Source organism: Cheilinus undulatus, linkage group 18 (genome assembly GCF_018320785.1).
Source record: "Cheilinus undulatus linkage group 18, ASM1832078v1, whole genome shotgun sequence".
Classification (NCBI taxonomy): domain Eukaryota; kingdom Metazoa; phylum Chordata; class Actinopteri; order Labriformes; family Labridae; genus Cheilinus; species Cheilinus undulatus.
The window spans coordinates 39,490,916-39,508,164 of NC_054882.1; the positions used below are offsets into that span (position 1 = coordinate 39,490,916).

The 17,249-nt window shown below is 37.3% G+C and overlaps 1 protein-coding gene across 1 annotated transcript in view; it reads left to right on the top strand.

The window, feature by feature from the left end:
• The window catches only part of crybg1a (crystallin beta-gamma domain containing 1a), a 93,737-nt gene extending 76,491 nt beyond the window's left edge, over positions 1-17,246 (top strand). Inside the window, exons 13-23 of the mRNA XM_041812231.1 lie at positions 993-1,119; positions 1,277-1,422; positions 5,045-5,171; positions 5,274-5,303; positions 5,417-5,529; positions 5,803-5,935; positions 6,159-6,298; positions 6,849-6,972; positions 7,536-7,694; positions 14,429-14,591; positions 16,385-17,246. Coding sequence (XP_041668165.1) covers positions 993-1,119; positions 1,277-1,422; positions 5,045-5,171; positions 5,274-5,303; positions 5,417-5,529; positions 5,803-5,935; positions 6,159-6,298; positions 6,849-6,972; positions 7,536-7,694; positions 14,429-14,591; positions 16,385-16,473 — 1,351 coding nt within the window. The 3' untranslated portion in view covers positions 16,474-17,246. The remainder of the gene's footprint in view (positions 1-992; positions 1,120-1,276; positions 1,423-5,044; positions 5,172-5,273; positions 5,304-5,416; positions 5,530-5,802; positions 5,936-6,158; positions 6,299-6,848; positions 6,973-7,535; positions 7,695-14,428; positions 14,592-16,384) is intronic.
• Positions 17,247-17,249: the final 3 nt, after the last annotated feature.

The following is a 17,249-nucleotide window of genomic DNA, read 5'->3' on the forward strand; positions in this document are numbered from 1 at the left end:
CAGGTCAAATTTCAGTCAAATAAAACGTCTTTATGTTTATAAAATGAAGCTTCAAAATCATGAAAAATGAGGCAGTAAAATCTGCTCCAGGATGGTGTGGGTGTATCTGTTGAATGAGTTGAATCCACGCCCACTCAGGAGAAAGAAAGACCCTCTCAAATGAAAAATAAAAAAGCTACAATCTGAATTGAAGAAAGCACTCATGCTAATAGCCTGCTTCTTGACCTCTTGTTGACCTTAGAAGAAGAGTCAAAGTCCGTTTACTGGCTCAAATCTCTGTTGTCATGTTTTAAATGATCCATAGACCACTGTGATTGATAGACTGGGTAAATTTACCTCACAATGAACAAAAAAAACAGCATTTAACTGACTATTAACTTTCAATAGAGGCAGTGACATCAGGTAACAACAGACTGGACTGAGATGAACTGCTCTGTGATTTTATATTGTAGTGTTAGAGGGGCGGGGTCATTCCCTACTGCAGGCTCATGACATCATAAGACCACACATTGGCCCCGCCCACATTAAACCCAGCCAGGAAAGAGGTGAAAAACTTTCTAATGGTCTCAATCCAAAATTCAGTCACATGTAGATCTCAGTGTTTTCACATGTTTACAGCAACCATATTCCAACATACCTGGAGTGTTTAGACAAAAACTTTGGATTTCACTTAACAGGATCTTTAAATCCAGCTCAACTGCATAGTTCTGGAAGTAAAACTTCCATTCATTTAATCCATAGTGGTTAGATTTTTTAACTGCTGCCTTTCAACAGTCTACCCGAGTGTGAAATGATGGTACGAGCTCCTGTAGATAGCATACATTTGTATGATAACAACCTTATTTTAGGAGAAACATCCTTGATTCACAATCTTGCCACTAAAACTTTCTGCTCCCACAATCCCAGTGGTCCAGAGTTTTACAGCGACATCTCTGATTACATGGAAATGTTTGCTGTGCCCCTGAGCACTGACTGATGTTTTGTCCTCTTAGCTGGGTTGGCTATCTGGAGTCAGACTTCGAGGGACAGCAGTACATCCTGGAGGAGGGGGAATATCCTCACTGGAGCGACTGGGGAGGAACTGAGGATGGGATCCTCTCACTGCGGCCTGTATGCACAGTAAGTGTAACTTGCAATATTAGTGACATATAAACATGGAAATAAATTAGCTTTAATGTCTGATCTTGCATCAGTCTTGGCTCTAAACACAGATTACTATGGTTTTAAGCTGTCTCTTCACTCTCTAGTCATACTAATATGCCATTGTCTTCTCCAGGACTTCCAGTCTCCTCATGCTAAACTGTGCAGTGAGCAGCACTTCAGCGAGCGCGGGTTCAGCATGGACCTGCTGGGTCCCGTCATCAACATGGAGGATGTAGGCTACAGCACTAAAACTCAGTCTGTCAGCGTCATGGGTGGAGTGTAAGTGAAAAAAACAAGATAATGATTTTGTCTGTGGGTTGCCTGCGCCCCGACTGTTTGGGTGTGTCTGTGTTTCCCACTGGCAAGACCCGACCGAGCGCTCTGTAACCGTAGACACAAACAAACACATATAGCCTCAGAGAAAACATGATAGCATGATGTACCTTTGTGTGCTACATCAGGACTGATAAGTATGTAAAGTGTGTTTTCACTATCAAAGGCAATGATTCATACCGACATCCTTCTCATGTTACTATTAAACATTTACATTACAAGCTTATTGTAGCAGATGATTCAAATACACGAGAAAGAGTTTATGTAATTCTACTAAGGAACCTATTTTTGTATTTTTTGCCTAGATTTTTGTCATCGATCTGATTGCATGTTTGAGCAGATTGAATTTGTTTAATGTTAATCATCATCTTTTTATAACATTGGATTGTTTGCTCATATTTGCCCTACCTGGTGAATTGTTTTACAGCCTCCAGAGGCGTGGACTTCCTCATGTTGGTATAAAAGTATAAAGTTACCGTGAGGGATTTATTTGAAGTGACAATCACATGAGTAAGACTGGTTCTAAAAGTGAGTCCTGTATTTTTGGGACCAGTTTGAAGGTCTAAAATGACTGAAGCCAGTGAAGAGGGGGACATGATGTCTACCTGGCCAATCAGCTGCTCCCGACTGGTGTGGTGTGATTCCGAGCACGTTATACATTTTCAATCAATCACTCTTTTTTTGCACAGCCTCGATTCATGACTGAAGTTATATAAAGACACTTTATAAAGAGGGCGGTCGAAACTTTACTCAATATAAAGACCCAGTGTTAATCATTATGGGCTCAGCACAAGTTACAGTGCTGAAGAAAACCTTCCCTTTAACAGGCAGGAACCTGGAGCAGAACCAGACTACTGTTGACAGCCATCTACTAAGCTGGGTTGATAGAGGGTGGGGGGCAGGGAAGAAGCAGAAAAAAACAAGTAAGATCAATTTATGACTGTATGAATCTTCCATTTTGTAGGATATGGCTATAATGTCAGTAATGACAGTAGCAATATGTGTAGAATTAGCAATAACAACTAGGGCTGGGCAGTTAATCCCAAATTAGATTAAATCGCAATATGGCCTGTTGCAATTTTCAAATCACAGAAGATGCAATATTTCTTTAACCTGAAATTTGAGTCAAAATAGTGTTTTAAAACTTTTTTTGCAGCAGAGATGTTATGCATTACATAATTATGCATTCAAGACCCATAATAGCAGAACAGAATACAAAAAACCTACTTTCTTCATATTTGTACATTTTTTCTGATTAAATACAAGGATGAGATAAAAATGATCAATCCCTTAAAGACAATAACTCATATCCAATTTGCAGAACATATCAGAATCATCACAATTAGATATTTTTAAAAAATTGTTCAGCCCTAGTTTTATCCAATATGTTTGGTTAAATTGTAGAATGATTTATTGCTTGTGTTTGTTGGAAAATGCATGAGATGAAGAACTAAAGGAATAATCGCATATTAAATCACAATTGCAATATTAGGGGAAAAAATTGCAATTAGATTATTTTCCCAAATCGTTCAGCCATAATAACAACCATGATTCAGTTCAATTCAGTTTTATTTATATAGCACATTTCATACAAATGTAAAGTCGGCGTGCTTTACAGAGGATAAGAGCAGACGCAAAACAAACAGACAAACAGCAAAAGAGATACACCATTGAGTCAAGAAAAACACAAATTTCAGGCAAAATAATTAATGATCTTGGACACACCTTGCACCAATCTGTACATTTTTCAGATACTAATGTTGGGATCTCCTAAAAGGAGTTTGCACACAAAGATAACCTAACAGCCAAAGGCTTGAGAGAAAAGCAGCATTTTAAGGCCAATTTTGAAAAAACTAAATGTTTCAGCAGATCTCAGGTCAGCAGGCAGTTTGTTCCAGAGGACAGCACCAGATTTAGTTTTAATTTTAGGTACATTGAGGTTTGCTAAGATGATGGTTAAATGGAGAGGACTATTGTTGATAATTATAGCAGTAACAGAGCTGTTCTTGGATTTAGTTTAAAATTCTAGTCATAATGATAGATGTAAGGATGATGTTGATAGATAAAAAAAAAAAACAAGACTAGGTTAAAACCTAGTATAAGGCTGACTGCATCTATCAGGGATGCTTACTGAAATGCCCGACTGAACTGTGTTTTAGCACTGACATGTAATTGTGCTGTCCCTTATGTCAAAAATTGTGTTTAAAAGAAATATGAAAGGTAGTAAGTTGAGAAATTATAGTGAAATGTGTGAAGTTTTGCTCTGTTTTGTCACGTGAAGATGATTTTGGGATTTGGTTTGACATAAATAGTAACTCATGAACTGATGTCAGGATATGAGTAGCTGTCCAGAGTGGACGTTTTTCTAAACGCTCCTGTCTACGTCTCCGTGTAAACAGGGAAGATGACAGTTTCTGAAAACACACATGCACACTATGGCTTCAGCCAGCTATCGAGCGAGAGTGTCCTTTGATGGGCTATCAATGCCAGTTTCTTTAGATAAAGTCAGGCTATTAATTTTGGAAATGATTACTTTTACCTTTTTTATTGATCATCAAGATAATCACTGTAATCGTAGCGCGGCAGAGAAATTTCATGGCTCATATAAACATAAAAATGCTTTGCAAGATCACCCTTGTTAAAATGTAGATATCTGCTGAGAATAATTAATTTCCCACAGAAATATTCAGCTCCTACAGCCTTTAATTTCTTGTGAATTTTCTCATAAAGTGCAGTGCTGTTAATGAGCGCAGCTGGAGCCTTTTTCTGAATAATATTTCTATTTCCCTATATATCTGCTTCTTGGAAATGATTTATCTTTTTCTTAAAGTGTTAATACGTAAACTGCACTAAAAGCAGGAAGCGCTGCACTTTCTGTGAAAATCCACAAGAAAGTAACGGCTTTAGGAGAAAAAATATGTCCATGGAATATCAAGCAGTCTTAAAGGATATCTTCATTTTAACAAGGCTGGTCTAACAAAGCATTTTTGTGTTTTCATGTGCCGTGAAATTTCACTGCCGCGCTACGATGGAGGAGGATTTAGTGATGAATTACTCTCATGCACCTGTGTGTGATAAAAATTTCACACGTTATCAATAACACATGAAAAACAGTAAATGTGCAGCACTGTCCTTGTTGTTCTTGTATTGTATTGTTGTAGAGACAGATTTATTGTGCAGTAAATCACCTTACTGCAGCGTTTTTGTGTTTCCTGCGTTCTCGTGTAGACAGCCATTGTTTTCAGAATGTTTCTGTGTAAATGTGGAACTTTTTGGAAACAAAACACTGAAAACGAAGCAAAGCATTGTCATGCAGGCCATTTATTTTACGTCAGTTCTTTTTTATTCATGTTTATGCTTTGTTGATTCATGTTTTGTGAAGAATGGGTGAGATTATATATGTGTTCTCTCATCTCTGCTCATTTTTATTCAAAGTTAAAGAGTTTTCTTGGTTTTTAATTGTTTTGTTTGGTTTACTGAATGAAAATGAAATGAATGAAATAAACTTAGAAGTAAAATAGATACTAGTTAAGTTATGTCTTTAATGTTTGTTCTTTGTGCCTTGTAGTTGGGTGGGATTTGAGAAGCCTGGATTCAGTGGGGAGCTCTACATCCTGGAGAAAGGCCTTTATGTGAGCCCAGAGGACTGGGGAGCCCAGAACCATAAGATCTCCTCCATACAGCCTGTTTTCCATGTAAGGATGATGTAGGATCAGTCAGAAAACTGAAATCTCCCAGTTTTGCCTGACTCTAAGCATCTGAAACACTGTCTTAACCTTTGTTGTGTCTGTCCGCAGGACTCTCTGATGGGAACACCAAAATTCAAGGTATCATCCCGCTGATTAGATAATTACATAAAACAGATTTACACATTTTCCTGCACCATGAAGGATGTTTTTTCAACGGGTGCCACCAAATTCTGTTCATATGTCTGGTACAGGTGAAACTGTACTCTGAGCCACACTTCCAGGGACGGCTGGTGGTTCTGGAGGAGAGCGCAGCAGCTCTGGACGAGGACTTTATGCCGAGGTCTTGTAAGGTGCTGGCTGGCAGGTAAGCAAGGCTAAATGATGACCAATGTCTAGATTTTTTTTTACTTTTATTTTATTTTGTTGTAGATATAAACCGTTAAACAGCATAGAAAAAATGAAACATAGTGAAAGCACCATTCAGTAGTTGTTCAGTATCATACGCATCTTTGTCTCCATCATGGAGTCGTGAAAATATATGTGGGTAAAAAGTACGTCTTAGGCTATGGAGATATAGAGAATCCCCTTCCCTACCTAAAGACCATTAATATGGGAACTTATCTGCTTTCTGTGTCAGCTGGGTTGCTTATGGAGGAGCACAGTTCACAGACAGCATGTACGTGTTGGAGGAAGGAGAATACCCCAACACTGACGCCATGGGCATCATGTCATCAGACTCCACCATCCGCTCCATACAGACCACAGGACATGTGAGTGACGCCCTAAAAGGCTAAATGTTGGGAGTTAATGTGATGTTGAATATTGTCTTTTTATGGGTGCAGCACAATTGAAAAGCACAAGACAATTTTCTCACCTTGTAGGACAATACAGTTCATCTTTAATCTTAGTGACTCTGCTTTGTTAGTGTTAAAGGATTTTTTTAAGTCTTTGTAGATATGCCATCTCATAATTCCTCTGTTTTTGTTGTCATAGGAGCTTTCTCTCCCCTCCATCACTTTGTTCAGTAAGGACGGCTGCAGAGGTCGTAGGGTGGTGTTGAGTAAAGGAGCTGTCAACCTTCAGCGGGAAGGCCTGGACGCTCGAATACGCTCCCTGGTAGTTGAGGGAGGAATGTACGTCACTGCTTTTTAAATTTGTACCACATGCTGTATGGAGTCTGTAAAGGTGTAGTCCGTCTATTAGAAGTGCAAGATTACATCATATAATCATGGGCTGATAAAAGACTTTTGAGTTGACCTGAATTAAAGTTTCTACTTATAAAAGTGGCTGATGAGAGGACACTGACATTATGATCAGGAGTCTTAAGCTCTTAAATGTTGAGGAAGCTCTGCACATTTATGACACAAACTTGAGTAAGAGGCGGCCAAATGTAACAATGGTTGGTGTAGGATTGCATTTTGCATGGTCTATTTTCAAAAGCATCATATCTACCTCTGTATCTGCTTGATAGGAGAAATAATATTTATATAATGCATTCATTTTACTGATGAAGTTTAAATTTTTGTTATCTTTCTGTTCTGTGTAGGTGTTTTTTTTTCATGTTAACAGCCTCTTTTGTGTTCGAGTCTTAGTTTCTTTTTTAGGTAAATTTAAGAGGCCATAACACATTATACTGCCCTGTGTGTATAGTTTTGTCAACTTTATGCTGCCTGTCATTCTCAGGTGGGTGTTGTATGAAGGCATTAACTACTTTGGACGACAGCTGCTTCTGCAGCCAGGTGAAGTCCTTGATTTGTTCAAGATAAGCGGCTGGCAGCGAATAGGATCCCTGCGTCCATTACTCCAGGTACGAAAACTGCTCTGGGACTTGGTCTCATAGGTCATGTTACTGTCGTACTCGTATTGATTTTCTCAAATTGAAAATAATATTTGAAATTACAACCCCACTTCCAAAAAAGTGGATGGCATGGCCAACTGTGGTGACAGACAGTGATTTCCTGAAGTGTTCCTGAGCCCATGCAGAGATTTCCTGTATAGAGTAGTGCCTGTTTTTCTAATGCAGTGCTGACTAAGGGCCCGAAGATTAAGACCATCCAAAACTGACCTTTGACCTTGTCTCTTGCACACAGAGATTTGATTATATTTTGTGCTATAGATGATGGGATTTTTTTTTAGTATTTGTAATTTTACATTGAGTAAAATTTCTCTGATATTGCTCCACAATGTTTAGAAGCAGTTTTAGTAAAATTTTCCACCAGCTGTTATTCGTCAGCACCACTTACTTTTCTAGCATTTAGTTGCCATCCGTACTTTTTGAGATGTGTTGCTGCCATCAAATTCAAAATCAGCTAACAGTTTTCATTAACAAATCAAATCTCACCGTGCATTCCTGAATGTTTCCCTCCACAGAAGCAGATGTGCTTCCGTCTGCAGAACAGGGAAACAGGAAGTGTGATGTCACTGACAGGAACTCTGGACGACATCAAGCTGATGAGGGTTCAGGCTGTGGAGGACACCGGAGGGGTGGAGCAGATCTGGCTCTATCGGGACGGGCAGCTTACCTGCAAGGTAACAACACCCTACCAACGCACAAACTGCCAAAACATTGGTCATGCCAAATTTTCTAACTATCCGCATGATTGAAAAGTTTACTAAACAGGGTTCCTGAGGATCAAAAAATTTTTCAATTTAGGGTCATAAGTTGTCTTAAAAGTTTTAGGTCTTTTTATAGCACCTTGACTGAGGCGTCTGAACACCTCTGTGTTCATTTAGGATGAAATTGTTTTTTTACTTACTTTTTTCATCAATTTGCATTATTATGTGATGATTCACGGTATACACTCCTGATCAAAATTTTAAGACCAGTTGAAAAATTGCAGGAATTTACATTTTGTACTGTTGGAGCTTAAGAAAGTTCTAAGAAGAGCTTTAAAATGCAAAAAGCAGAAATGGGAGTGAGACAAAAAAAAAATTACTCGCAATGTATTGAAAACAAGAATTGAACTAAAATAGGCTGTTCATCAGCTGATCAAAAGTTTAAGACCACAGCTCAAAAAAACTTGAAAACCCCCTCAAACAGAAAAAAAAAATTCAAAAAAGGAGTCAGTGATGAGTAGCTCCACCGTTCTTGTTGATCACTTCAAAAATTCATTTGGGCATGCTTGATGCAAGTGTTTCCAGAAGGCTAGTCGGAAAATTGCTACAAGTGGTGAAGATGGCTTCATGAAGGGCATCCACCGTCTGGAACTGGTGTCCATTTTTGTAAACTTTCCTTGCCATCCATCCCCGAATGTTCTCAGTTGGATTTAGATCAGGGGAACACACAGGATGGTCCAAAAGAAAGATGTTATTATCTGGAAGAAGTCCTTTGTCAGGCAGGCGTTGTGAACTGCAGCGTTGTCCTGTTGAGAAAACCTAGTCATTACCACACATGCGAGGGCTCTCAGTCATGATGGATGCCCACTGTAACATCTCCACATAGCCAGCCGCCATTTGACGCCCCTGCACAACCTGAAGCTCCATTGTTCCATTGAAGGAAAAAGCCCCCCAGATCATGATGGCGCCCCCTCCACTGTGCCACATAGAAAACATCTCAAGCCATCAGGACCGTCAAGGTTAAATTTTTTCTCATCAGAGAATAAAACTTTCTTCCACCTTTCAGTGTCCCATGTTTGGTGCTCCTCTGCAAAGTCCAAAAGGGCAATTTAGTTGGTTTCAAAGGAGAGGAGGCCTTTGAAGATGTTTTTGTTTTTTAAGCCCTTCCCTCCCAGATGCCGTCTGATGGTTATTGGGCTACAGTCAGCACCAGTAATTGCCTTAATTTAGGTCGAGGATCGTCCCATGTCTTGACGGACAGCAAATCGGATCCTCCAGCTCAGCGCTGGTGACATTTTTTTGGGTCTACCACTTGACATTTTTGTTCCATAACCCTCAGGATCTTTTAAGAAATTCAAAATGACTGTCCTCAGCAGCGATGGCGTGTTGCAAGAGGCCTTGCTTATGCGACTCAACAGGCCGACCACGTTCAGAGACTTTTTTGCCTTTGCCATCAGGAGGTCATGACAGTGTGAATACCTGACAGAAAATGACATTGAATCAACATTTTTTGTGCAGATTTTGGCTTTTAAAGGCTGTGGTCTTAAACTTTTGGTCAACTGATGAACAGTCTATTTCAGTTTAATTGTTGTTTTTAATAAATTTCTTACTCAAATTTTTTTGTCTCACTCCCATTTCTTTCATTTTGCAATTTGTAAATTCTTGCATTTTTTTCAACTAGTCTTACAATGTTAATCTGGAGTGTATACAGCATCATTTACAGCGTGGTTTTGCAAATGCTTCAAATGTGGGCTCTCAAAACAATAACACAATGTGATGAGTACAGACCAGCGCTGCCCAGCTCATCTATTTAGACTGTTCAATAAAAAAACTGTGTATTTACTAAACAGAAAAAGGATGTTTTGCTTTTGCTTTTGCTTATGAAGTGCCATTTTATTGAACAGAGTCCTCAATTCATAATTTGTAGTACTGAGAAGGAGGCTCTGTGTGGTGCTGAGCAGTGCTGGTCTTAACTCACTGGAAATGCTGTGTGTGTGTGGGGGGGGTGTCGGTTCATGTTACCAGGGTCAGTTTGGGTGATTAAACTTACAAACACTTCCTGTTACAATTATAAAAATTTATATTTCTCTGTCACTGAAAACATTAGGAAATATTCCAGATACTGTAAGAACTCAATTAAAAATATATATATAACATATGAATGATCACATTTTGAATTAATATCAGTGCAAAAATTCTACATATTGTATCTTTAATAAGTTGTGGATGGTAGCAAGAAGGAGACAAAAAAAAAGAGGAAATGAAAGTTTAAGAAAATCTGGCTTAAAGACAAAATAAACAGAAAATAGCTGACAGAGGTAAAAAATAAAATTGTATGATCACTTGCAAGACATGCAAAAAAGCTTTTAAACGTCTGACTCAAAGCCAACAAGTCCCACAGGAAATCCAGAAGGCACCACTTCTCCACAATGCAAACTTAGTATTCATGTCCCCAAGAAGTTGTTAAAAAGTCTTATTTGATTTTTAAAAATACCTTGACCAAAGCTGGGAGTGACAGTAAAGACTGTTGCATTTGTTAAAATAGTTTTATAACTTAAAGAAAACAAACAGTATTCACAATTCTCCTTCAACAGCATCTAGAATATAATTACCAGTGCCTCATGTACAGATATGTCTAGCCTGCCTTCAAATTCTTCAAATATCCCCTTTTTTGTAATTTATTGCTTTCTTGCAGACTTCTGATCCTACAGCAGCAGTGTCTGCCAAACACAAGCACGAGTTATTACACATTTTACTCACAGAGGTTAAATATTTCCAATGAGGAGTTACTTTCTGGAGGAAGTGTTTGATTGCTTTAACATGTGACTGCAGTGGAAATGCTTTCTGTGTGGCTTTGTTATTGTAGGGTGTGGTCAGGACAGTATGAAAGGCAGGAAAACAACATGAATTCCCAGCAGACTTTATTCACTGTAAAGGTGACCTCCATCAAAGAAGTTTTGTTTGTGATCCTGTTTAGAGATCTAAAGACTTGTGGACTTGTTTCTGTGATTTTGGGTGGGATATTAAATAATGGGACAAGTATAAGAGCTTATTTGTTTTTATTTTAAAGTTTTTCTTTTTTACCTTCAATTTTGGTTTCAGAAATATTCTGCTTTGAGCTCACAACCATGTTTTTTACTACTATAGACATAATAATACAATTAGCCATCGGGGTTCTCCATTATGTGAAAGCTTTATATTTAAAAGCCTTGAGTGCATTCTAGTCTAAATCAACAATACCCAAATAAATCCATAAACACCAAGGCCTTCAGTCATTTTGTAGCATACAGCTATGTCTGGTTTGTGCATGTTGCTTATTTCAAGGAAATAAAGCATAGTTACAGTATTATAATTTTAAATTCCATTATGATACTAGTTCAAATGTTATTGATAAATGTTTTGATAATAAAGGAACAGAAGTAAATATTCTGAGAACCCAAGATTTGGTATTTTCTTGTCTTTTTTTTTTTTAATCACTGAATACTGCAGTAAACTCCTACACACTGTCTTTATTTCTCAAATACCTCAACATGATTTCTGAAATGTTAAGGATGTTTTGTGATGCGAGGATAGTATAGCAGAAAGCAGAAGCATGCTGTCTCTCTTTCTTTTGCAGCCATATTTGGCTAAAGAAGTTTTGCCGTTATTTTAAAGCTTCAGTCTTTTTTCAATAGTATTGATCATTAAGAGTTTAGCAGTAATATCACAGCCTGGGTTTGAGTACAGGTCTTTTTTTCTGCCTGTCATTCCCCTCGCTCGCATCCCTCTTTCTGACTCTATCAACTATCCTCCTCAGTAAATAAGGGCATAGAAGCCTCAAGATGTCTTAAAAATACAACGTCAATATTATTGATTTTATGTGGTATCAAAAGGGACCAAAACATTACCAGTGTTTTTGTGCAATGTTTTAATTAGTTGCATAATCTTCTAGCTTAGACTCAATGGGCTTCATCCACCAATTTTAAGCTGATGAATGCCAGATGCTCTTAAGCCAGAAGCACGTGCACGTTTCTCCTCATTGACATTGAGAAACGCCCCTTTGATGTCCATATAAAGGCACAAGACTGTAGGGCAGTGTGCAAACACAGAAAGCACACAGGAGTGAGACAAGAGGCAAGATATCAGTAACATCCACATTAAAATAAACTGTAAAAACTATTGCAATACTAAGATAGTTCTAAAGTGGATGTGTTGCTGCTCCAGATGACACCAACAGAGGAATCAAATCAAATCAACTTTATTTATGTAGCACTTCACACACAACACAGCTGATCCAAAGTGCTTTGTTAATATTACGTATTTACTGACAGGTAGCCAGTGCAGGAGGAAAGAATGGGTGTTATGTGGTCCGCCTGTTTTGGACATGGTGAGAATTCTTGCTGCTGGGTTTTGGACGAGTTGAAGCTGGAATAGACAGGAGTTTGTGATACCAAAATAAAGTCAATTACAAAAATGGAGACAGGATGAAATTAATGCGTTGATTAATTTTTCTAAGTCTGAGGTGCAGAGAATTGGTCAGAGATTGGAGATGATACGGAGCTGCATGAAAGTGACTTTAACTACATGATTGATTTGTTTGTCGAATTTTAAACCTGAATCGAATATGACACCAAGAGATTTTGCATGTGGTTGTAAGGAGTGGGATTGTGGACCAAGATAAGGTGAGGTACTGTCAGTGAAATGCTGTGGACCAAATATGATTATCTCTGTTTTTTTTTCTTTGTTTAGTTGAAGGAAGTTGGTAGCCATCCAAGTTTTTATATCTCAAAGGCAGTTATTGAGGTTATGTAATTTGTTATGGTAGTTGGGTTCAAGTGGGGGGTAGATTTGGGAATCATCTGTGTAAAGATGAAAAGAGATAGTATGTTTTTGAATTATCTGGCCTGATAGGAGCAAGTAGATGGAGAAGAGAACTGGGCCAAGTATGGAACCTTGGGGAACACCACAGGATAAGGGGACAGAGGAGGAGAAGGAGTTATTGATCAAGGCACTAAAGGATCTGTATGATGAAAACCAGTTTGAAGCAGAGCCAGAGACCCCTACCCATTGGTGTCCCCTATTTATGAGAGTAGATTTGATTATATTTTTAACACCTGTAGTGGATATTAAATAGAGATGGGAATCAAGGATCGGTTCTATTTGGTTCAATCCACCAACATCATTTACATCTAATCTTAACGATTCCCTTACCAATGCTTTACATCCATGTGTCTTGAAAAACACAGTCATGCAAGAGGCAGTCAGCTGTAACTAGAGCAGTAGAGAAGAAAACATGAAGGACCTCCAAAAACCAGGTTAAAGCAGTGGAAAGTGTGACTTCATTTCTCAAAAAAACAGCACAACATTTAATGTCCGGGCATCTATCTTTTTTACACAAAAACTGTTCATTTTTTTCAAATTTTCAATTTATTTTATATGTCCAGAGATCTAAGATACAGAGACTAGTTTTATTGTTATTTCAAAGTTTTATAAATTCAAAGGTAACACCCGCACACTGTCCAACTTGCAAAAAAGGATGTATTTATTTACAACGTTTCGGTACTTTATCAGGCAAACAGTTTGTTCAAAAGGCCTTTTGAAACCTTTTTGAAAGTTTTATAAATAAAATGAGCGGTAGTATTTTATTCTAATTCTAGTTCAGTGATCTGTGATCCAAAGAGCAGTTTGTTTTAGCAGAGACATTTAAAAGTATATATATATATATTTGTAAATTTAAGCATGTTTTCCTTCCAGACACTTGATGTTAAGTTATCAAAACTGTTTATTATAGCCAATAATTGAAGTAAAATTTGAGCTGTTAACAGTGAAAACCTATATAGTCTACTTTTTCCAAAAAGAAAATTGACTGTAGGGAATAGATAAGTGAACCGATAAAGTGTTGAATTGATAAGAAATATCAATAATGGCATTAATATCAATAAAATCTTATGAAAGATTAATTATCCCTAATATTGAAGATCACTATTTCAATCACTGATTCAGACTGTGGTGGTGGTGTTTGGGTATGTTTAAAGTGAGTATGATTTGATTTAAATGTACATTTATTCTACAACCTTATGCTTTAAAATAACAGAACATAATTAAAAAACATTTATAAATGCTGAAGCGCACCCTCCAATGTTTGATGGTAGGTTTTATTAGAATGGATTTTTATTGTTTTTAATAAGTGTCTAATGATAAAACTCCTGTACACATATGCTGAATTTATAATTTAACATTTTTAAGCTAAGATTAAACCAGTTTAAATACTTGACCATATTTCATTCATGTACTTTTACATATAATGTAATTATATAAAAGTGTTAAATTAATACAAATAAGAAAATTGAATTAAAATATATATTTTATTGTGTCATTCATAGTCTTGTGTTTTTAGATTTTGTTGTTAGCTAAGAAAAAAATCACAGAAAAGTTGGGTGAAGAACTGTGAAAGAGGGTTTTAAGAACAAATTTCCTTCTCAAGAATGGTTGGTGAAGAAGGACCATTATTTAAGGGATATTTAACATTTCTGTAAAATCCAAGAAATGATATTTAGTGTTCAAAACTCCTCTGTTGACAGTGCATACATGTTTATGCAGAAGGTTTCTAGAAAGGGTTTCTTTATAACAATATAATCACTTCGACACATGTCAAAGAACTGTATGTTGAACAAAGGAAAAGAATTTATGACTAACAGTGTCTCTTCATCTTCTTATATGGTCTCTAGTTGGCGGAGGACTGTCTCCTGGAGACCTCAGGTAATGTGGTGATGGCAGGCTGTCGGCTCATCATCTCTCCAGAGAGAGGAAAGGGGAACCAGTTTTGGAACATCACTGCAGACGGCCTCATACGCTGCCAGCTCAAACCAGATCTGGTCCTGGAAGTCAAAGGTTAGATTTCAGAAAAATATATATTTTTCAATTTAAGCAAATATACGGTTGAAAAAGTTCAACTTGCCAGAGAAATATACCTCCAGTAGGGATTGAGAATAAATCGTAGCCCAGCAGCACCATCACCTGGTAGACTGAGGAGGTGCAATGATGGGAAATATTCACTGTGCAGCGACAAAGTTCCTTTTTCATAAAACTTTCCCTTTTAGAGACTAAGTCACACCCTGCACAATAATTATTTTCATACTTTGTATGTCCCTACTATGTCATGTGTTGTCTGAGGTTTTTAAAGTGAAATGAGAAACGTGGATTACCCAAAGTGTGCTTAAAGGGACGATAAAGCATGTGATTAACTGCAATAAAACATTTTTAATGCACCTACTATGGACCATTATTGATAGCAATTAATGCTAACAGACATATTAGAAACAAATACTTAAGCTAATTGGTGGTTAACAAGCTGCACCATGGGGATCAAGAGTGACGATACGAAATTTAGCTGGCGGAGCATCACACTGTGGTGAGTCTAAGTTACTCAACAACAAATCAATATTGTCACAGAAATGTTTGATATTGATTTTTTTTTTTTTTTTTTGGTAAATCAAATCGATTAAAAAAAAAAGTACTTAAACCAAGAAAACAACATTATTTTAAGGCATTTTGGTAGAGATTAGGCTGCTATGGGGCTCTCAATCAAAACTGTAACATTATGGGGAGTGCAGACCAATTCCACCAATCTCCAGTTTACTTTATGTTATGTTCTGAGGACTCTGTTCAGTAAAGACAGCACCTCATAAGACGTTTTTGGAAACAGAAAAAAGTTTTGTTTTCATTCATAAATTCCTCATAATGAGGGAGAAATGCACTCAAATGTGCACCTCTGCATTCACACTAGAAGCAGAAGCAGAATGTGCATGTGCTCTTGTTTTGCTTCCAGCGTCAAGGTGGAGGTGCACTCTTAAGTGTATTTCTCCCTCATTATGAGAAATGTATAAATGAACACAAAAAATTGGTTTTCTTTCAGCAACTATTCATTATAAGCTAAGCTGTTTTTATTAAACAGAGTCCTCAGTTTAAAACAAAAAGTAGTGCTCAGAAGGAGGCCATACAGGTGGGTGGCGCCGAGCAGTGCTGGAGTCATTGGGTTCCACTGGGTGGGGGGTGTCCATGTTACGGAGGTGAGTTTGAATGATTGATTTTCTGCCTTTGAAAACTTAAGGATAATTTCAGAAACTGTAAGATCTTAAATTGAAATATATAACACAGGAATGGTCACTTTTTAATGATATAGATCAGGGCTGTTAATCCTGATGTGAATAATTCATTAATCCTGATTAATCACAGCATAGTGATGTGATTAACTTGATTTTAAAAAATTTTAATCGAGTAACAGAACTAATATTGATCTGTCAGTGCAAAGAACTCAGGGAAAATATAAGCAATATTTACCAGTTAATATAGTAAATAAGTGCAAATGATGACAAGTGATAGCATGTGGAAACACTAAAACTGCTACATTGGTCATTTATTCTACATTCGCATGGTTTTTGATTTTGATGCAATCCATCCTTTTTTTTAAGATTTATTTTTGGCCTTTATTTGATAGAACAGTGGATAGAGTCAGAAACAGGGAGAGACATGCAGGAAATGGTGCCATGGGCTGTATTCGAACCCGGGTTGCCTGCGTATATGGCGTGTGCCTTAACCACTTGACTACCAGTGTGCCCTTGATGTAATCCATTCTTAATTAATACACTATTGACTTTTATTTTCTATTTTTTTTTTCTTCCTAGGTGGTCAGCAGTATGATAAGAACCAGGTGATTCTTAACACCTTTGATGAGAGAAAACTTAGCCAAAGGTGGACTTTGCATATCCTGTGATCTGATGGGAGGCTTTTATTTCCAGATGAACTCTTCACAGCTCCCTGCTGCAGCTCTGCCAGGGGCACTGAGCCCTGTCATGGAGCTCCACCGTAGCACCCACAGCACACAGAAGCACCTAGTACGGGTTATGACCAAACACTGCACTCTTTTGTAGTATTTTGACTCTCATTTGCTGTTGTTGAGTAGGTTTTTTTTTTTTTTTTTTTTTTTTTTTTTTTTTTTTTTTTTACTTGACCAGCAATAGATCCTATCATTGTCAGGTTATAAGATTTGTTAAGTTTTTTTTAGAAACTTTATAAACCAAAGACTCCATTTTTTCCTCTCTGTTCTCTCTGCATGTAGTGAGAACTCAGCCCTGTCTTAATGCTGCTTTTTACTTCATGGTACTTTTCTTCTGCAGGGGTCCTGTGTCTGCTCTTTAGATAAAATGTATGAAACATGAATGTAAACTTTATACTGACAGCTGCAATATGAAGTCTGACATGCCCTCACTCCAAAGATCTTTGTAGAATATTGTTCTTGTAAACATTTTTGTTGCCTTTTTGAATTTTCAAGGTTTTTATCTTTTCATTCAAACGCCTTTACAGGTCTAGTTTGTACAGAAGCATCAAGTGTATAGTCAAGAGTTTTACTTCCAAAGCAGAACTTTACTAAAAATCTGCTTCCTGCTGGTTGTAAATATGTGAAAAAGGAAACTGTTACACACGAATAAAGGATGTGATTTTATTTCCTGTATCTTTTATAAATAAATTGTCTTTCCTAGGACATTAGAT